At 52.1% G+C, this 21,622-nt stretch overlaps 1 protein-coding gene and 1 pseudogene across 1 annotated transcript; one reads left to right on the top strand and one right to left on the bottom strand.

The window, feature by feature from the left end:
- The first annotated feature begins 245 nt into the window (after window positions 1-245).
- LOC119111364 (uncharacterized) lies at window positions 246-5,487 on the top strand. Its single transcript, XM_037235178.1, has 7 exons — window positions 246-501; window positions 962-1,120; window positions 2,631-2,853; window positions 3,463-3,661; window positions 4,071-4,198; window positions 4,526-4,643; window positions 5,443-5,487. The coding sequence occupies exons 1-7, from the start codon at window positions 246-248 to the stop codon at window positions 5,485-5,487; spliced, it is 1,128 nt and encodes a 375-aa protein (XP_037091073.1).
- Window positions 5,488-8,385: 2,898 nt separating this feature from the next.
- LOC119111363 (ATP-binding cassette sub-family G member 5-like) lies at window positions 8,386-21,169 on the bottom strand (annotated as a pseudogene).
- Window positions 21,170-21,622: the final 453 nt, after the last annotated feature.

The following is a 21,622-nucleotide window of genomic DNA, read 5'->3' as shown; positions in this document are numbered from 1 at the left end:
TCTACTATCCTATAGGCATCAATATTAACGTCCACCAAAATATATTTCACTATCACAGGTGGGCACTTTCAGCAGTTTGCTTTGATGCAGTGCACATGCGGGGAGTGAAAACCACGCCGTTCTTCAAAACATCATTCTACTAGCCATGAAGAGAAACATGCACGCTGATACAGCGATATGTACGCTCATACGGATACAGTAAACCATATGTGCCGCATTACCGCGCGGGGCACAGCCTGTACGCCATGACCGTGCGGCGTCCCATGCGCCCTGGTCACCTGGCCACCTCCGTTTGTGACCAGCCCGTGAGAAACATCACTTTGACTGCTCTGAGCGGCGTATTGGAGGCCCCTGAACAGACCAACTGGACTCACCTACCCGACTACGCGCTCAACACGGAGATCCTCTGGACGCTGGACATTCACGCCTATCACATCAACATCACTGTGGAGCAGCTGGATCTGGAGCCGACAGCTAACGACTTTATCATATGCGGCTACGGTGAGATCTGTTGCCCACTGGACTGGGCCGACTGGGCGTGGCAACCATCAGCCATCCAAACCGGAACAAAAGCTGTTCCTGCCGGCGTTGTACGCCATTTATGCATATAGGCTTCGTATGGCTTTCGAGCGGTCAGCAGCACAGGCCCATGACATTGGCGTACGTGTGTTGTCGGTGGGTAACGATCAGATCTTATGAAAGTTGCACAGACGACCTGGTAACTGGTGATGGCTTTAGTACATCGCTATGGATGTGACCCGAAGACATTATCACCTCATTTACATCCTGAAGCACCAAGGCAGATGTCTTGGCGGTTCACCGGTATCTTGGACCAAGGACATGCGCTCTTGCTGGTTGCTGCTACTGAGTAACTCAAGAGACCTGCTGGTACCGCTACCTGACATGACCTTCCGCTGCCGCTGGTGTGCTGAGCTGATGACCCTGTGGTGACCTGTCGCAGGGAGTGGACCCTGGGACTCCGAGCCCGCTGGTGACCTGCTCACCGGCGTGTTCAGCACCAGGAAGTACCACATTCCGGGCGGAAATGCGTTCGTATACTTCCTGTCGGGGGGCCACGCCGAGCCCCGAACACCGTTCATCATCAGCTACGTCGCAGAGGGTACGTTCGGGCTTCAAAACTCGCAGAGGATGAAAGCGTGCCGATAGTTGGGGCCGTGCATCGCTATGGTACGTAGTGCAGCTCACTGGCATCGCTATGGTACGTAGTGAAGCTCACTGGCATCGCTATGGTACGTAGTGCAGCTCACTGGCATCGCTATGGTACGTAGTGAAGCTCACTGGCATCGCTATGGTACGTAGTGCAGCTCACTGGTCAACCTGGACGCGTTCCTGGGAGCCAACAGATTTGCAACGTCGAGCTCTCAGTCAGGGGCCCCACTTTTAAAATCGGTGGAGGGGAGGGCGAACAGACATGGTTGGCTTAACCTGCCCGCTAAACCGGAGTCTCCTCGGAATTTAGTCACTTTGATTGGCGTTCCCGATGTTGAAATTCAACTTAAAAAGCATATTTCCTTGGTTCCAATTTAGTTTCGTTGCCAAGGGTGGCTTCCGACTTCAAGGCGGTTTGAGACTGCGTTTTGTGAAAAGCCTTGAATGGGGCATAATTCACATAAAAAGCATTCCGGTAATTAAAATCCTTGTCCTCACTTAAAAAGTCATCGATCATCGTTCATCAAAGGTGGCCCAAGGCGCCAAAACATATGTGCATTGGTGTGGCCAGACGTACGTACGCGTACGGACGAGAGCCTATGGACGATTTTTGAGCACACTGCCATGAAGCACCTATCCATGAAAGTAAAACTGATGCCTCTTTGTTTGTTAGAACCGGTATATTTTATTGTCATGGTTTGATGTCTGTGGAATCACTGATTGCTGCTGGTGGCAGTAATCGTGATTTTCTATTCTATTGGCAGTAGAATACCAACACAGTCACGACTATGTAACGTATACACTTGCCGCTGTTGAGGGAAACATGGGCTAATTTCTATATGGATCACCCTGTGCATTTCAAAGCAGCGCTTGTCACAGTCAGCTGTTATTTACCCAAATTCGGGCGTCAGCATGTAAAAAATTGTCAGGTATTTGCAAGCTGGCCCAATATGTGAACGAGTTGGCACGACAGCAGCATTGGGTACCTGCCGGATACGTTTGGGTACGAGTTGAAGATGTGATGCGTCTAGGTACTATTGTACAAATAATAAACGTAATTTGCATCCATTTCTTTACCCCAGTATTACCTGTTCGCTCAAATGCATTGAGGGGTTTCAGAGGAGCATGTGGGGAGGTTGCCTCGGGTCAGTATTGGGAGGAGGGGCCACCGGCCGGTTAGCTGCCGGGGCCGGGCCGAGGCGGCTCGTTCGCGCTCCGCCGTCGACACGTGCCTCCCCGGCCGGGCCGAGGCGGCCCGCTCGTGGTCCGCCGTCGACATGTGCCTCCCCGGCCGGGCCGAGGCGGCCCGCTCGTGGTCCGCCGTCGACACGTGCCTCCCCGGCCGGGCCGAGGCGGCCCTGCTCGTGCTCCGCCGTCGGCACGTGCCTCCCCGGCCGGGCCGAGGCGGCCCGCCCGCGCTCCGCCGCCGACACGTGCCTTCCCGGCTGGGCGGGTTACAGAGATCGCCGGCTCAACCACCACCGTGTCGAGCACGACGGACAAGAACCACCCGCCGACGCCGAGCGACCGCTCGTTCGACCTGGCCGTGTACGTGACGGGCACCGAGCCGCGCCGCTTCCTCAACAGCTCCACCGGCGCCACCGCGCAGCTGCAGGAGCAGCTCGCCCACTTCACCAACATGTACCGGATCGAGTACAACATCAACACGTGGCGGCCAGTGCAGTAAGGACGGGCTTGGAGCGCCGGGCAAGTGCAGTAGGGACGGGCTGACAGTGCTGGGCTGGTGCAGTAGGGACGGGCTGACAGCGCTGGGTCGGTGCAGTAGGGACGGACAAGGGGCGCTGGGCCAGGACGGCGGCGGCTGACGAGCGTGGCCCCTCGCGTGGGCGGCTCGCCTGTGCCGATCTTCGCTTGTAGGAATGTGTGGCACGAGAACGCGACCCAGTCTCGTCTGGTTGAACAGGAAATCGTTTAGCGTTTGATTGTATGTCATCAACTGGCATTGCTCGCAGAGTGCGCCGGTAACAGTGCTGATAGCCATTACAGAATTTCATCCGACGTCGAGATTAGATTACGTCACTGCGCACGCTTCATTTGCAGCTCACATTTGTGTCCACCTACATTCAGTTATCTTAAAGCCCTTGCTTATAGCGGAATACCGTGCGTCCTCGGCTGTTCACCACTCGGCAGAGGGCTCTACACCAACTTGAAAAGGGGCGTGTCCGTGCATTCGCTGGTGCGCGAGACCGGCCGCCCCTGCTCTAGCTCGCCCTCCCGTGGAGCGTGCCTGAGCGCCGCCCACACCTCCTTCTTCTTCTTCTCCACCCGCAGCGCCGACGACATCCGGTTCGATTTCTGGAGCATGTGCGACTACTCCTCCGGCTGGGTCAAGCCCGATCCGACGTGTTTCCGGCTGACGTGGTATGTGGAGATCGTCTCGGAAGACGGCGACTGGGTCTTCTTCACGGACGACCTGGTCCAAGTCATCGTCAAGTTCGGTGATAAGATCAACAACGCGCTCAAGTACAAGGTGAGGTCGAAGGCAGGGTGCCGGCGGCGCTGCGGCCTGCTGACCTCGGCACCGCGTCAGGCGTTGGGGCACCAGAGCCAGGCAGGCGAGCAGTGACTATCTCAGCCATTTCATCGTCAACTTTTTGCTTTTTTGTTGGCTCTAAACACATTGGTCTGGCGCAGTGCAAGAACACTCCTTTTTGGCTTATGCACTGTATGCTTTCGTTTCGGCTACGTCCTGATCTTGTTTTCACTGGTACGTGTATTAGTACAGCCAGATGTGTTAAGTTGATGACATCGGTTAAGTAGAATATAAAACGTGTGTTGCCTGTACAATCATTTTCATTTTCGCATACAGTGCGTGGATGACAGTACGTCTGTCTCCCATGTCAGAATCTGACGCCCCTGTAATATTTTTCTACCACCAGGTGTCCTTGTACCTGGAGGAAATCAATGAAAAGTGGTGGTATGGCATTGCTATTGCTGTCCCTCTCGTCCTCCTGGCCGCATTTCTACTGTTTGTTTTCTTCAGCCGCTCAACCCCGTCCAGGAAAAGGTTTGTGCTCTATTAAGATCACATTAACGTGCAAACTGCAAAGACTGGGAACGATCATCGATTTTTTTCGGGTGATGCGTCTTCATGCACAGTTTGGGCCCAAGCAAACACATCGATCTGCTTCCTGACCAACGTGGCCTGAAGATGCTCGGGTTAGGTTATCGACGAATGCAGTTCACTGATTCCAGACCGTCATCCACCCATCCTGGTAACTGGGATTCCTCCTCAGGTCTATCAGGCAGGCAATGTTCATGAGTAGGCTAGCTTTTGACAAACGTTAGCGTTTTTCGCATCGCATTATTGACGACAAATTTGTCCGATGTCTAGAGACCAGCCGTCAGACAGTATGGACATGGACGATGGCTGTCTGGCGGACGACGTGATCGCTGGGAAGGACGTCACCGCCATCTCTCGGGAAGTGAAGACGATTCCCGAGGACAAAGACGTAAGTGGGCGTCATCGTTCGATCGGCTGATTAATTTGTCATGGGCTGATTATTTATATTTTTTATATAATTTGTCATGGGCTCGGGTTTCCACTGTTGTGCTTTGGTGAAGAACATCTTAGAGACGGTTTCTAAATTATAATACCACAGCTGTCGTAATTCTTATGCTACAGGACTCGGCTTATGATGGATTTGTTCATTTCCTCCTCAGTCATAAACAAAGGAGACCTTTCCATGTCATAATCTATAGGGAATAGACCGTGCCTCTGGCATGGTATTTTAACACCCTTCGTCCACCGAAAGCAGTCATGGGATGTGTCCAATCATTCTTCTTATTCTGGACTTGGACTGTAGACTAGCCGAAGCGCTGTTGGTCTCTACACATTTGCATATCAATTGAAAATAAAGTTTTCATGATATCTTTGCGTGCATTTTATTAGCACAAAACAATTGCCCGTGCCAGGTCCAGCTTTGGAAAAGTCTGTGGTGCTGTCGAACGGAGGAACGACGGGCCGTCCCGTCCGTCGAACGGAGAAGCGACGGGGCATGGCCGTCCCGTCTCCTTTAGCACCAAGGGCGCAATTTGAGTGCCTCTTAACCTCTGATGCTGCTGACGATCCCATGCACTACGTCAAATTCCTTAAGTGCCTTTAGGCATACAACTTGAAATGAATTAAAGAGCTTGTCTCCATGACGAAGATTCCATGGCTGTCAACTGCCGTCAGCCGCCTCTGCCAGGCGATTGACTTAGGAAACGCTTGTTTCCCCCTGCTAACCTCAACCATAACGAACCCTGCAGAAACAGCTGCGCGACATCTTCAACGACGATGACTACCAGGACTAACGACCCGGAGCTGCGCAGCCGGCACCGGCGTCGAGAGCTGCAACGCGCGCCTGCCGCCGACCAGCCCGCTGAAGTCGGCGCTCAAGCCGTCCAAGCCCTCCCCGGTGACGTACTCGAACGCCGCCTTCGAGTCGGAAGAGGCGGCGCCGATAGCCAAGAATGGCAGCCAGATCTTCTTCCCGCCGGAGCAGCCGGTGCCGGAGCAGGTGCCGGAGTCGGTCCCAGCGTCGGCCGAGCTCACCGAGCAGCTGCGCCTGCTCAACAAACTGGACAGCATGGCGACGGAGAAGGTGCCAGGCCTGGAGCTGCCGCGTGTCAACCAGCTAGTGAAGCCAGTCGACAACTTGGAGGGCCAGCCCAAGATATACAGCATGAACGATGACGGGTGAGTGCAGTGAGGTGGCCGTAGCTGTAGTATTCACTCCAGTTGTGCTAGTTCTTGGTTGAAGCATGCCATGCCGCAACCAAAAGTTATTATTCAGCCCCTATGTTGCACAACGTGGCGAGATTAAAGCTTGGGATGGCTGAGAGCCACCAGACTTGTGTGTAAAGAGGGCAGAGCACCTCTCATTTGCACCATCAGGCCACCCCATTACCAGGATTACGGGGTGCGTCAGGCCCGTGCATTGGATGCAGCTGATTGATGTGAGCTTGGAGGGGGGGGGGGGGGGGGGAGAGAGACGCCCCGGCCGGTGTAGATGACGACCAGAGCGTTGGGTGGGCGTGGCAGGCACAGGACGCCTAGGGGGACCTCGACCTGATAGGCACGGGCTAAGCTCGAAATCAGCTGGCAGGGGGCTATCGTGCGGCCAGCGGCAGTCAATTCACACCCCGCGGTGTGCTGACCAAGCCCGACTGAGAGTCGTGCGCCGCTAAAGCCGCAGGCGGCCGTGTCAGATAGAGCAGAGCCATGCGGGAGCGTGACCGGCCCGGAATAGGCTCGCTTCTGCGAACATCAAGCGGTGCGAGTAACCTTAATCGTTATGGAGCGGGATAATGGTTTCCACAAGATTGCGGTAGCGTGGTCTAGCTGCCGTCCCTCAAGGGCTCGGTTGTGGACCACACGACCCCGTGAAACGCCGTTCAGCGGCAAGATCTAATGATTAATAGGGTATTTTGTTATCACGTCCTAAGACGGTAGTGCATGCGCTTGAATGTTATAATTGCAATATTAGGATGCATCGCACTGAGGCCTACTACAGATTTGTCACACGGCACAGCCCCGTGATTCTATGCCTGCGTTTCGTCTGTTTTCAATTCAGTGGTATCAGTGAACACTCAGCAATTTATTTTCGGTCAAGACTGTGTCAAAAAATACGTTGCCACCTCTTGTCAAGTTCAATAGCAGCTGCAACCGTAGGTTTGTGATTAACTTGCCTGTCTGTTGGTCGATCTACGTTAAAGGTTTCGCTAGAGAACCACTTGCTGTGGCACAGGCCGACGCCAATCCGCTGACCGCGCGAGTAATCCACATATCATTAACAACTGAACAGTACTACGTGGCTGAGCCCGTGTTCACTGCATTTCAGAACGGGCATGGAGGTCAGCGACCCTCGTCCAGGCGAAAAGATTCTGCAAACTGGATGGGGATAATGAGGATAAGGAAACCTCGTCCATATAATGTGTGAAGCGTTCCGCGTGTCCTGTTTGGCTATTCTGGAGGGCTGGTTTTGCTGAGCGCTTCTGGGTGCCGTATGAGTTGGTGCCGGTCGTGAAACCGGTGGGGACGTGGCGACTAAATTGCAGCATGCAAATATCTGCTACAATTACACGCACCCGCGCGAAAGTGTCTTGTCGCTGGTGAGATGTTGTTCACTTTGATAACCACAACCGCTTGATTTCTTCATAAACGTATCGTCGCACTGTATGTACATAGAAAGTGCTCCCGTAACTTGTGAGGCCACCTTGTTACCAGCAGCCAACTACTCTAGCCAAGGATCTATGGCACTTTCCCCTCATGAGAGGTTTCCTTTAATGCAGCCGTATGGCATGGCATGTTAGCCCTAAAACTGTACGAAATGGATCAACAAGCAGTGCATGAGGAGGTGGAGCAATGCAGAGCAATGTACACAGTCACTGTATGATGGTTCAATGTTTGTGAAATTATGGCGTGCTAAACAATGTATTTTATTAAAATGACCTTTTAATCCTATATTGGTGTTGTTAAGTAAGATGCATTCGGAATGAGTTACGGGTCACGCACCTCACAGATTCGAAAAATATAAACATAAAACGGACACCAGATGCCGGCCAGTGCTGACAGCGCTTTCCTCAGAACATACGTGATAAAATGACATGCATTACCAACAGGCTGAGTAGTTGCATTTGGTTTTTTTTACATTCCGCGATTTCTTGTAATTTTGCGATCAAAGTGTGGACATGTGTGCCATTTTTATCGTGCGTGTTCTCAGGCAAACCACTGTCAACACTCGATGACATATGGTTTCATTTTATGTTTGTACTTTTCGAGTTTGTGAGCAAGGTCCGTGGCCGACACTCATCCAAAATACATCTGGCTTGACGATCAACAGGCATATAATTATTGTAGGCAGATCATCTTAATTCAATCGAATGCATACAGTGCGTGAACTGTCGTGGCGGACGGAAACAGATGGTGTGTCAAGCTGCTTTTGCTGGTCGGAAACGGGATGTTCTCTGGCTGACTTTCCGGAGCAGTAAGCAGTGATGCAGTGCAATGCACAGTTAATAATATTTAATGTCCCGTAAACAACCTGAATATCGCTATTGCTTAGCAATGAAGTTCGGGACGAGTTTGCCGGCAGTGAATTATCCCGTTCTGTCGTAACCCATTTCAACAAGGCATTACCTACCCTGCAGTGCCCCATACAATGGCTTTATTAACCGCGAGAACTCTCATAAGCGAGCTGGGGTGATATGTAACAGAAGGTGTATTTATTGTGTATATGGCGTAAAACAAGTTTGTATCCAGCAGAACACAAGACAACACTACGTGGCAGAATCAAGCCCAGCTTATCTCAGCATAACAAATAATTGTTTATACTTCACAGTGCAACTTCTACCAAGCAAGCAAGTGCGTGGAACTGGAATCAAAGCTTTGCAAAGTTTCATTTACGCCAACATGTTCTGACAGTGTGCATAAGCCGTTTGTTTTTCCGCACTAAGTTTTCAGAAAAGTGTACAACGCTTTGATTCCAACACTTCGAACATCGCATGGTAGAAAATTCGTGGCGGCGATAACTGGCCATTGTTATGGTCATTGCGATCGTTCAAACAAGGTAACAATATCATTCGGTACACACCCATACGCTCTTCAACTTAACATTTGCATACAATCGCCTGCTATTGGAACTAGCCATCGAGTTGAGTTAAAAGGATGCGTGTCTACACCACGGAATCACATGTTGTTTGATCCTACAATATAAATACCACCACAGCAATAAACACACGCGCACTGTCTCCCATACGTGCGGAGTCTCTCCACCTGCCCGCGTCAGTGCTCATTCTCTGAACTTGCTCTTGATGAAGTTCGGCAGTGGCATGCTGTATGCGATGATGTTCAGGACTACAAGGCCAGCGACGAAAGCGAAAGTCCAGGCGAAGTTCCAGTACAAGTGCAGATCGTCCACCGGGTTTTTAAGGTTGCCCAGGTTATAACGCTCTTGGAGGTAATGGGTGCCATTCAAGTACCTGAGGATGCACGCAGCAGTCGTAGAATGCGTTGCGTCACAGTAATAATATGACACGAATGTAGCTGGATCTAGCAACCCTCTGCTAAGTCACGAAATATAGCTCTCGGCACAAATGCTTTCTGAAAAATGCATATGCTGATTTTCATTATAAGGCTACTGCATCTTTTTGTCTGTTTTTGCGCATATCTGATTCGCTTAGCTTTTCAGGATGGATATTGCAATACGCGCTATACGAACAAACGGAAGCAGCGCCAGAAAGGACACATTATTATCACATGTACCAAAAGACAAAGATGGGAGAATAGCGAGCCTGAAAACATCAAAACCTTGCATTTTCAAAGATGTCTTAAGATTTCCACCGAGTAAGAAAACAGTCGCAACCAACCAAACAGCGACGTCGCCGTTCTGAAACAGCGCAGCGCCTCAAGCCCGACCACTGGCCCCGCTGTCGTGTGCAGGCACCGGCTCTGACGCCGCCACTTTTCTGCTCACCTGCAGCCGTACTGAGCGTTGTTGCTGATGCAGTTGATCTGAGCTGTGGCGTTTCGGGATGGCAGCGCCACAAAGTTGTCTCGGAACATCTGTTCGTGCAGGAAGGCGCTCGCGTAGCGGTAGATGATGACGTAACTGACATAATACAGCCACTTCGGGAGGCCGACCAGGGTTCTGGAACAAATTAGTCGTGCAGCGTTGTAGCGGCGCAGCTCTGATGAGCCATGCAGGCGCATTAAAGGCGCTTGACCTGGTCACAATTGCATGTAAACGCTACTGTGGCCTGAGGACATGCATTGGCGCTGTATCCATTCCGGGATTTCTTTCCTCTACCTTCCACCGATGCTTGTCTGATCACTTAATGTGAGACAGAATTCCTCGAAGTCTTTTTATAATGTTAAGCGAAGCAGTACTCCTAAGCTCCAGACGTCTGTCTGGAGCTAATCGAGACATCCTGCAATGCATGTTTGAAGTAATAATGCACAATTAGTCTACCAAACGTGGTGACATTTTTTCAATATCGACGTAGAAAGAAAATACGTTTCCGATTCACACGATCAAGCTTCTGGTTTACGCTTTTGGTCGCGGTTTACGCAGATTGAGAACTTCATTATGCTGTAACCCGTAAGATGCTGTTGGGTTCTGATGATCAGGTTTCCCGTTATCAGGGTCTGAACTGGATGATGGTGTAAACTGACCTATTGTATTCGCTGCATTTTCTTTCAGCGCATTCTCGGAACTAATCATCCTACTCTCGTCATTGAGAAACCATGTCGTCAAACCATTCTCAAATTTTCAAAAAAAAAATACGAAGCTTTGTTTGATTTTAACAGCGTATCTTAAGGAATTCATTCTAAGACGAGAACTAATCATGCCAGATTTCATTCGAAGGGCTGCCACATAACCTACGTGCAATATCGTTTGATTGGAGTTATTTCAATCAGCACGGCTGGAAGAATGATAATGTCGGCCAGAATGCGTGAACAACGCAATGTACGCGTGCTTCGTTGCACGCACTCGGAAAAACGTCACGCATGTCAAACGTCAGTTAAAAAGCCTATGGCTAGATGTCGGCCCGCCCGTATGAAGTGAATCTACTGCCACCAGGGTGCTGATTCTGAACGCTTGTTAGAGGCGTAAAATGTTGAGTATCGATCGCGGCCACCCAGACTCACTTAAGGGTGCTGCTGCCGATGAGTATGTAGGTGACAGTGCAGTAGAAGCTGGCGATGGCGGCAGTGAACGAGGACTTGCACACCATGAGCAGCAGCATGGTCTGGTGCTCCACGAAGGCGTAGCAGGCCCAGAGCACGGTGAAGAAGAGGAACCACTGCCAGAGCGCGTCCGTCGTGGAGTACCTGTCGCCCAAGCCAAGGCCCCTGTGGACAAGCCAGGCGGTACGAGTTGGTCAGGGACCATGGCAGGTCAGGGGCTGTCGTGGAGCGCCTGTCGCCCAGGCCGAGGCCCCTGCGGACACGCCAGGCAGCATGAGTCGGCCAAGGACCACGGCATCAGTTTCGCGCAGCGGCGCAACGTTGCCGAAGAATGGCGCGCTTGTGGGATGTCACGGACGGCGAACGCTATCAACTCTTCGCTCAACTGCAACTGTGAGGACCAGGAACATATCCGTACCAGCATTGTGAGCCTGTCCCTTTTTTGAATAAGCAGTAAAAGTAATTGTTGATAAGCATCAAAGCTATTCCGAGAAGCCAACGCCAACAAATTCTCTAATGACAATGCCGACACAAATGCACATAAGCTCTTGACATGAGCGATCTGATGGAAGCGCCTCGGACGCCCTTGGTATTGCTATCCCGGACGCGTCTCAGTATCTCGGAAGTGAGCGATGCTTAACTTTTGGCGGATACAGATTCCTAACTAAGGCCAGGCATTACAAACAAAGACTTAAAACCCGACACAGTGCCAGCCTACACAGGCTCGAGGAGCACAACTCAAATCCGCAGCTGAATTCTACCGCGGTTTTCCCGACCAAGCAGAACGCTGACCAAAAGATGATGGAGGCGGCGGCGCAGACCGAGAGCGCCGACAGCGGCAGAGAGCTGAGCGTCTGGCAGAACACGAACGAGGCGCCGCTGTACACGCCCTCCCTCGACTCCTGGTAGTACCGCGTCCGGAACGAGCCGACTGCGAGCGGTCAGAGGTCAGGTCAAACGTCAGCGGGGCGGAGCCCAGGCCGGTGCTCGGGCCAACGGACAGAACCGCTCCTGGACGCGGGAGCTGCCGGCTCACTCAGGTCAGAGGAAAAGAAGTAGTGATTGGTGTTTGGGTATGGCTTACCTGACGTTAAGCTAGGGAGTGCAATGTGGGGCTTTGATCTCATCGCTAATGCAACGAGGAGACAAAAACGAAAAAAGCATAGCCGAGAGGTCAGAAGCCTTTGAACAAAACGGTTTTCGATGTCTTTTTGTGGACAACATGACACGGTTGTGGAGGTCGTGCCACGTTAGATTAAAGTTGCACAGAATTTTTCGGCAAAGTTATTAGCACGGATGCAATAAGTACTAGGGCCAATCTCTTCCTCAGTGTTGTTACTGTTTACACTTTTCGGTCAGTTACTTTTCCAGTCGTCGCCAAATGCTAATTAGTACTGAGTGGGACTTGAGAATGTTCGGCATATATCCACGTCATGTTCACGAGCTATTAATGCATATCAGCCTCGAAAGTTTTTTCACCACCTCGGCTTCGAACCGACAAACCTGCGTTTGGAACGACCTAACCTTAACGCCACACTAGCGTAACCACTATGCCGCTGAGGACACCAGATTTCTGCTCTCGAAAAAAAACACTAACCCTCCTATGACTGTGACGTCGGTGTACGAAGCACAAGGTAGTGAGTTCAAGATTTGAGGGTTACGAAAATGTTCTAGGTTTTGTGACACATACGTGAGTGCGGGTCAAAAACATCTTTAAAGCATCGTTTCGTATTACTCAGGACAAATAAACACGTGATGGACGCCAGAAAATTGATCACCCGTAGATTCGGTAGGCAGACACTCCCAACAACGGCAGCTACCGTATGAAGCAATATTCCACGTAAAATGGTAATCGCACCTTTCATTTTAAGGTAATAATACCATCAATAAGACGCTTAACAAACATGCTCAGTGTCGTACCAGTTACATAATATCACCATGAAATATACATATGCCCAACTGTATTTACAGCGGGTTATGATGAGTACCACACTCACAAGTGGAGGCGGTGATGGCGATGGACAGGAAGGACACGCCGGCCAGGCAGTTGAAGATCAGGCCGGTTCTGGTCACCAGTGACTGTTGAGTCGACTATGTGGGGGGGGGGGGGGGGCTCGGTCAGTTATTTGGTATGCGTAGCTTCCTGTCAGTTTTGCGACTGACATAACGCACTACACATTCCCAAGCGGCTTTAGCAGCTACCTATTGCATCTCATCCATGTTCACGTCCCTCATCTTACGATCAGCTTTCTTCAGCTGACGACCTGAAACATTTACCTGGAGTGGGAAATAGAAGTTCCACAAAATGAAGAAGAATATGGGGAGCAGGAACAGCTTGAGACCGAGCAGCTTCAGCCCACTACGTCGGAAGTTGAATATTGAGTCGCATGTTCTCCTATAAAGAAACAAGACGCGTGTAAGAGAACGGATCAGTCAAAACAGGTCTTTCGATCGTCTTAAAGCATTTAGTTGTCATACGCACCGGAAAACAACAAAATAAGTGTTCAAGCAACATGCTAGCAAATGAACAGCAGCGAATTTGAAGGACGATGTCCGGTGGTAGCCAGCTATATCTGACATTCACCCTCTCATCACCAAACTCACCAAAGGTGGAGTTCACGAAACATGGCATCCATCAAATACGTCGCTCTCGCACGGCATGAGACCCCACCACAATAGCCGTGTATTGAGGCGGCACATTTCGCAACGCGAGAAGCCTTCCATATTGAGCTGTTGGCACATGAGGCCATCGCTCAAGACAACACACCACACAAAGCACCAACAAATCACTTGTCTCATGAGGCTCTTGCCGCACAAAACACAAAACACTCACCACAGAAGAACCCGCAGCACGTACCGCCGTGAGCGACCCCCAGCCTACCGTGGAGGGCGCCCGGCTGTCTGTCTGGGCTCACCAGATGAGGCTCCACATGCCGGCCAGCAGCGGCGCGAGCAACCGTCAACCCTATCGTGGAGGGCGCCCGACCGTCCGGCTGGGCTCACCAGATGAGGCTCCACATGCCGGCCAGGCAGCGGCGCGAGCAACCGTCACCCTATCGTGGAGGGACACCCGGCCGTCCGGCTGGGCTCACCAGATGAGGCTCCACATGCCGGCCAGCAGCGGCGCGAGCAACCGGCACCCTATCGTGGAGGACGCCCGGCTGTCTGTCTGGGCTCACCAGATGAGGTTCCACATGCCGGCCAGCAGCGGCGCGAGCAACCGGCACCCTATCGTGGAGGACGCCCGACCGTCCGGCTGGGCTCACCAGATGAGGCTCCACATGCCGGCCAGCAGCGGCGCGAGCAACCGGCACCCTATCGTGGAGGGCACCCGACCGTCCGGCTGGGCTCACCAGATGAGGCTCCACATGCCGGCCAGCAGCGGCGCGAGCAACCGTCACCCTATCGTGGAGGACGCCCGACCGTCCGGCTGGGCTCACCAGATGAGGCTCCACATGCCGGCCAGCAGCGGCGCGAGCAACCGTCACCCTATCGTGGAGGACGCCCGGCTGTCTGTCTGGGCTCACCAGATGAGGTTCCACATGCCGGCCAGCAGCGGCGCGAGCAACCGTCACCCTATCGTGGAGGACGCCCGACCGTCCGGCTGGGCTCACCAGATGAGGCTCCACATGCCGGCCAGCAGCGGCGCGAGCAACCGGCACCCTATCGTGGAGGGCACCCGACCGTCCGGCTGGGCTCACCAGATGAGGCTCCACATGACCGCCAGTAGCGGCGCGCGCCCGTACGCCGACAGCGGCACCTTCAGCTGCATCGTGTCCGGTTCGATGTCGGGCGGCGCGTGCTTGCGGTACGGGCCGCCCTCGGCGCGGAAGCGCTCCACCAGTGCCGCGATCTGGTTGTTGGACTCGATGAAGCGCTCCCGCGAACGCCGGTCCACCGTCGACAGGCAAACTGCCGGAGGTCAGGTCAGGTCGGGTCAGGTCAGTCGTGCAGCACACTGCCGGAGGTCGGGTCAGGTCGGGTCAGGTCAGTCGATAGGCACTGTCGGGACGGAGCGGGTCAGGTCAGATCAAGTCACTTGACGATCACGCTGAGTGGCAGGTCAGGCTAATTTTGTACCGTCGACAGACGCATACCGTGGGGGCGGGACAGATGAGCTTGGCGCCGCCGTCAAGAAAGAAAAAATGATGGGAAATGAACAAAATAAAGGAGTTGATGCACAAAATGAAATGGATAATTACATTATGCGATATATATATGATGAACTGGTTCAGCGTTTCGCAGTCCACGGGCATATAGACTGTTAATGATGGAACTGGGCCGAGCTGGATCAGTTAGAAGCAATCACATAAACAGAGGCCAGAGGCGCTTAACAGATGTACAAATCGTGCAGAGTTAGAGCGCAGTTAGTTCTGTTGGTTTGACTGTTTGACTGTGATATGAATGCTTGTGTCATGCCAGCCATAACAGTTATAACCCACAAACTACATTGTACAAACTGGATGGCATTTTACTGTTATCAGACAGACATGCCATGATTTTCAGATTTTCTCTCACTATTATTCCATTGAAAGATTGCTGACACTGAAGGGTGTAACACGGGAGTCACTGGGGTTCTTTCCCACACACCGGCTGACTGGACGGTATTTCACCTCTATCTTCGTGAACAGCTGACTGTGCTGAGTCAGACAGCATTCGGTGCCGCCAGCATTTTTAAAGGCAGAATATAAACTGTTCTCGTCAGCGCTCGCCCAGAAATGACAGGTTTTGTAAATAAGGGTATTGGTGTAAATCCGGTGAACCAATATGCCTGAATAAACCGAGGAATGGAATTACTCTTTAAGATAAGTGTGGATGGATACAGAAGAAAACGACTAGCAGTCTAACTGGGCTTCAGGTGCGCTGAGTCTAGACTTTATGTCACGTAAAAACGGTGTTTAAGTCAATGGATTATGTTTTCGTTTCTTACAGGCTTGAGTTAAAACTTTTTGGCGGATTTCTGAGATCAGCGTCCACACAGAGCAGGGTTTATTGCGTGAGCCCCGAGCCCACCACTCGATGGTGAAATTATAGGTCAACGGCAGAGTTTTGAGGCGAAAGCGTAGCGTGCAGCAATGCACGGCACGATCGGTCCTACCCGCTGAAGTTACGTGACCTTTAGCACGGCAAGAAGTCCAATAGCACGGCAAAAAGCGAATAGTTCATGCGATTGCATTGTCCAATGGCAATAGGGAAATAGCTAGCGCCTAAAACCGACTGGAACCCAACCAGCTACGCGTGGGTTTGAGGGCGGTCACTGACCAAATGAGCTATCGGGGCTTTCACCCATTGCATTATGTGTGTGTTTGTAAGGAGCTCGGAAAAAACAATGCAGGCACCGAACAATACAAGACACCGTATCTATCACAGAAGCTTATATGTGCACATATATGGCATGAGACATGAAACAATCCCAAACCATGTTCTCAGTGATTCGAAACGGCTTTGCTGATGCCGCGCTTTACGAAAACGCTCTACCAACCTTAGCTGTACTCAACGTTGACCTGTGTTCGTATTATAAACTGATGCCAGCTCGCGGCAAGAAGTTAGCATTCGACCGCAAAATTATGACCTATGATCTATTAAACTCATAATGACCCTACAAGACATTAATCATGGTTTTTATCGGACTTGTCAAAGGTGTGATATGAAGGCGCTGGAAGCTTAATTCGCTGTCTCTCAAATGAACTACTGCTGCAGGAAAGCCAACGTGCGGAAAAGGAGGCGACGAATGCCAAGACGACGGACCTAGTGTTTGGAAGGGTAAGTGGGCAAACGCTTTGTTTCACATCTATGATGCAAGTGCTAACAGGCAACAGCACCCAGTGTTGTAATTCAGTCCTTCTTTTATAGTATGCGCCAATTGAGGGCGACGGAGTGCAGACTGAGAACTCACGGTAGTACATGAGCGGGTTCTCCAGCTCCGGGCAGGGGAAGCCGATGACCCGGAAGTAGTCGAGCATCATGCGCGTGCTGCCCGTGTAGACGACGTCGCCCAGGCAGAGATAGGTCACGCGGTCCAGGAAGGGGAAGATGTCGGAGCGGGGCTTCTCCATGGTGAGCACCACGATTCGGTTGTACTTCTTGGCGTGGTTGGAGAGGATGGAGATGATGAAGTAGGTGTTGAGTGGATCCAGGTCCCAAGTGGGCTCGTCCAGCAGGAGACACACTGTAACAGCAGATCAAGATGGCGTCAGACGATCGACTCATCAATGTGCACACACATGGTGTCCGGACCAGTCGTGTGTGTGTCAGTTAGCGTTCAACAGTCAGTTGAAGACATGACACGTTGTTGTCATCCCAATCGCGGACCACGAGACTGGGGTTGAAATATGAACGTTGAGCTGACATAGTGGCGTTGGGTTCGCTAAAACACTCAGCGACGCAACCAAAATGGTGCTAGCAAGCATTCCTCACGAATGGTACTAATAGGGCGTCGTTCCCTGGCGAAAGACCCCACGAGGGTAGCAGGAGTGCGGTACGGACTGGAGGAGACAGGGTTTCCTCCCCGGGTCCACGAGGGCGGCACAGGAGTGGTGCGGTACGGACGGGAGGGAACAGGGCGTCCTCACCCGGGTCCACGAGGGCAGCAGGTACGAAAGGAAGGGGACAGGGCGTCCTCACCCGGGTTCACGAAGGCAGCAGGGGTGAGATACAGACGGGAGGGGACAGGGCGTCCTCTCCCCGGTCCACGAGGGCGGCACAGAAGTGCGATACGGACGGGAGGACCAGGGTGTCCTCACCCGGGTCCCGGATCAGCTGGACGCCGATCACCAGCCGCTTGTACTCGGACGCCCGTCAGGTCCTCGACCCCCGCGGTTGCTGACGTTGGTGAGCGCCATGTCGGCCATCACCTGTTTAACTCGCGCCGCCTTCACCCCGCCCGATATCTGCCGGAGCGGTGGTCACGGAATCAAACGGAAGATGACGCCAGCTATCTGGTGACATGTACTCGTCAATATTAACAGCAGGCAACAGTATGCTGTCTGGTGTGCTATGAGACCCGTCGCTCAGCCCTACATGTGGACGTTTTCACGAATGCAATGGAAGGTCTTTGTTTGCCACTTTAAGACACTCAGCCACACAGTGAGGCGCTCAATACTGTGCGCTTCGACATAAATCGTCCACAAATACTCATCAAACAAGGTTATGCCTCAGTGCTTAAGCTACACCACAAGTGTGAGAAGTACCTGCTGGCAGCAAAGTCACTCATCACAATCCTGTTTCACCGCCTCACCTGCATGGAGATGGTCATGTTGGCGGCGTACTGCAGCGTCTGGCGCACTGTCAGGCCGGGGATGAGGTCGGCCTTCTGCGTCACGTAGCCGCAGTGCTCCTGGAACAGCTGCTGCGACATGGGCACGTTGTTCAGCAGGATCTGGCCCCTGTTGCGGCCCTGGGCCCGGCGCGAGATCACCTCCAGAAGGGCGCGCTTGCCGCTGCCTGGCGGAGAGACACGGTGGCCATGTGGGGTGGCGCATGCACTCGCTAGAAACTTAGAAATAGCGGGCAAAACTGGCTAGAGACACATTCATGACATAATTTACGGCATCCAGTACAACGCGATACAAGGTAACTTTTTAAGATTCAATCCGAACCTTTCGAATGGACGGATTTCTGGGATCAGAGCTCACGCTGAGCAGTGCTTGTTGTGTGAGCCCGGACCCCTATCATCCGATCGCGCAATTCCGGACAGCGGCAGAATCTGGTGGCGAAAGCTTGACGTGCCGCAACGCTCGGCACGATCCGTCCTGCCCTATGACATCAACTGACCTTTGGCGCGACCGCTGTCGCCGGTCGCATGTCATGCCTGTTAAGTGCACAGAGCAAGCGCCTCAAGCGACTCGAATCCCCCTGCCACGAGTGGGTGGATCGGAAGGCAGACGCTCCAACTAGCTGAGCCACCGGGATAGACATTAATGAGAACTGTTGAGCTTTTCCCAATACTGATGTAAATTCTCGGTGGCGGTTCTATTCCTGCCGTATTGGGTCTGACTAAGCCTCTCGATGTCATACCACGCCATCAGGGGCCACATTTCATGCCTATAGCGCTACCGGCAGATTCGCGCTCGTTTTCGCCTGACCGAAATCAATTCAATCTCCGATTCAAAGGACGTGGAATCGATCCCGATGATGATTCCGAGCAGCGCAGTAGACATTTTCTTCGGTTTCGATTTAGTTCCGAAGAGGAAATCCACTACAAAGTTGCCCGTTCTCGTGAGTGTCAAACGCCGCGCCCATTGGCCGCTCTGCCGCCGGTGCCGATGACGTGAGCGGCCAGTGTGCGCTGGCGGCCCTTTCGGCGGCCGAGAGTCGTAGCGAGTCGTAGCGAATCGGACGCAATAGACTTGGATGCGGCGACAGCATGCGGTGGCACTGGCGCCGACATCAGGTCTGGCGTGCAGCTTGTGACGCGCTGCCAGGCGCAATAGTTTGATGTGCTAATCATCTCACATGTCATGTGTATCACATCTCGGGCGTCGGACATTTAGACCATGTAAAGAGATATTTCGCAGTCCGGGGCTGTGGCATCCGGGACTTAAGTAATTCAAATGAGGTAACAGTGTGTAAGTGTAAGGGCACGTATATCCACTGGGTTGCGGCTGACTACGCGCCGCTGGCCTGTACTGGATCAGCTAATGTGACACGTCCCGTAGTGAACCTCCAAATCAAGCAGGACGACAGAAAATTACACAAAGCCGCGTCGGCTCCGAATAAAATAAGTGAAGATAAGCTGCATAAAGCTCACGTAATATGTTTCTCAGCTTTTGATGAGCAAGGTCATCAAAAGGCCAAGCCGTGAAGTGTTTCTGGGTCACAAACGATGCCTTTAAAAAGAGTGCGCACCGCGCAATGCCTGCCCTCTAGTATTGTCTAATTGATGCATTGCATCATATTTTTTAATTCGAAAATTATACCTGTTGAGGTGTAAGTAAGCTACAAACCGCAACCAAAGCTAGTAAAAATGAAGAACGCAAAGACGATAAGGCACCAAAATTTGGCAGTTTTAGTGAACTAAACGGAACAAGGAACTGGGTTCTGGTATTTGTGAGAAAAAAAACAGTGGGAAGAAGTCAGCATCCGGTGTTTACAAGAAAGGCAGTGAGAGCCAGAAAACAGGACTTGGAGCTTGAAAGGGAACAAATAGGACCCAGGAACCAGGACCTGGGGTTTGCGGAGGAGCCAATAGGAGCCGGGATCCAGGGTCTCGTCTTCACGAAGTGACCAGCGCGAGCCAGGGATCATACATTTGGGATCAAGCACGTGCCTGTATCAAGCAAATGTGCACGTAAACGAGTGAACGCACCTACCTATCTAACCATACATCATTTTCCTGCACTTCAACTTGAAAGACCCAACAGCGACTCCAACCAATAAAGTTTGATCCGACTACGATTCGAGCGCAGAAAACATTGAGCAATCGGTTTCCTTTTGACTCAGCTAATCACATTGGTAAGGTTTGTTGAAGCTGCACTTGACTCGGGCTCAACCCGGAGTCCAGCACAGTTCGCAGTGGCCACAGCGTTACCTCAGCACTCAATAACAAGCAACATGACTGATGTCATTACAGACGGGCAACAGTTCAAACGCAGTGGAAACTCATCCAATGAAATAAATCAACAATCCTGGTACTCACAAAAAGTGTCTCTGAACGGCCAGGGGTCGCATCATAAGCGCGTCGCATTTCGAGATATTTTACCAACTGCAAGAATTGGTTGGCACTCTCATTTCTCGCCACGATCCGTTGCCGTGACTTACCTTTGGAACCGAGCACAGCCATCACCTCGCCGCCGTGCACTTCCAGAGACACGTCCTTGAGGATGACCCCGGTCGGCACAGAGCCCAGCAGCTGTTGGAAGCAGGAGCCGGACTCCACCTGGATGGGGGCGACAGCCGGCGTCAGGGGCAGCGTGTCCAGGCAGCGGGCTTACGGCACAGCGAGCGCACGGACCGGCTGTCCTCCGGTGAGCTCGTGGCCAAGAGCGAGGGCTTGTGGTTATCAGGCGCGGATCACGTGACCCTCGGACTGCTGTTGGCGGTGTTTTGCAGCAGGAGTTAAGCCACGCAGCGTGTTCATCTTCCGATCGTCAGCCGCCTGTAGACTACAGCCGTTTATCAAGGGCCCCGCGTGAGCCACGGCACGTGACGGCGTGCCGGGAATGCGAACAAGAACGGATTCCGGGTGGAACACGGAAGATCATTGCATAACCTTAAGATTACAATGCGGTTAGTCTTGCAAGGCCTCACCTGCCCGGTGTGGAAAACACCAGAGAGCTGGAGCATGTATTCTTGATTCGGCAGCATCGTTCCTGGAAAAGTTCAGAACAACTTTGTTTCTTGACTTGATACTTTCGATGATGTGAGGCAGCACATTGCATGAAAGGAGCATTTAAGTCCTAGACAAAGATGCCGCGACAAACAAGGTAGATATTAGATAAATATGCTTGTATGCCTGCATGTATTCCGTATCAAAGCCATCCATAAATATGGCTAGCACGGATTATCATCATTAATAAGTCACATTAAATCCAAAAGGCTAATTGCGTCGATAAACTCGGCGTAATGATAAGATACGTTAAATGGTATGTCACACCAGTCATAAAACATCGGCACAGCAGAACTTGAGTCATCAAGTCTACATCACACTCCAGTGCTCTTAAGGCAATTCTCAACAATGAACAGTGGACAGTGGACAATGGACAGATCTGCATCCAGTGACTGCACTTGGCAGACCACTTCATGCGATTGCAGCACGAA

This window comes from Pollicipes pollicipes, unplaced genomic scaffold, assembly GCF_011947565.3.
Source record: "Pollicipes pollicipes isolate AB1234 unplaced genomic scaffold, Ppol_2.1 Scaffold_7261;HRSCAF=8764_pilon_pilon_pilon, whole genome shotgun sequence".
Taxonomy (NCBI): Eukaryota; Metazoa; Arthropoda; class Thecostraca; order Pollicipedomorpha; family Pollicipedidae; genus Pollicipes; species Pollicipes pollicipes.
The sequence above is the reverse complement of the archived record's forward strand: the minus strand, read 5'-3'. Positions and strand labels throughout refer to the sequence as shown.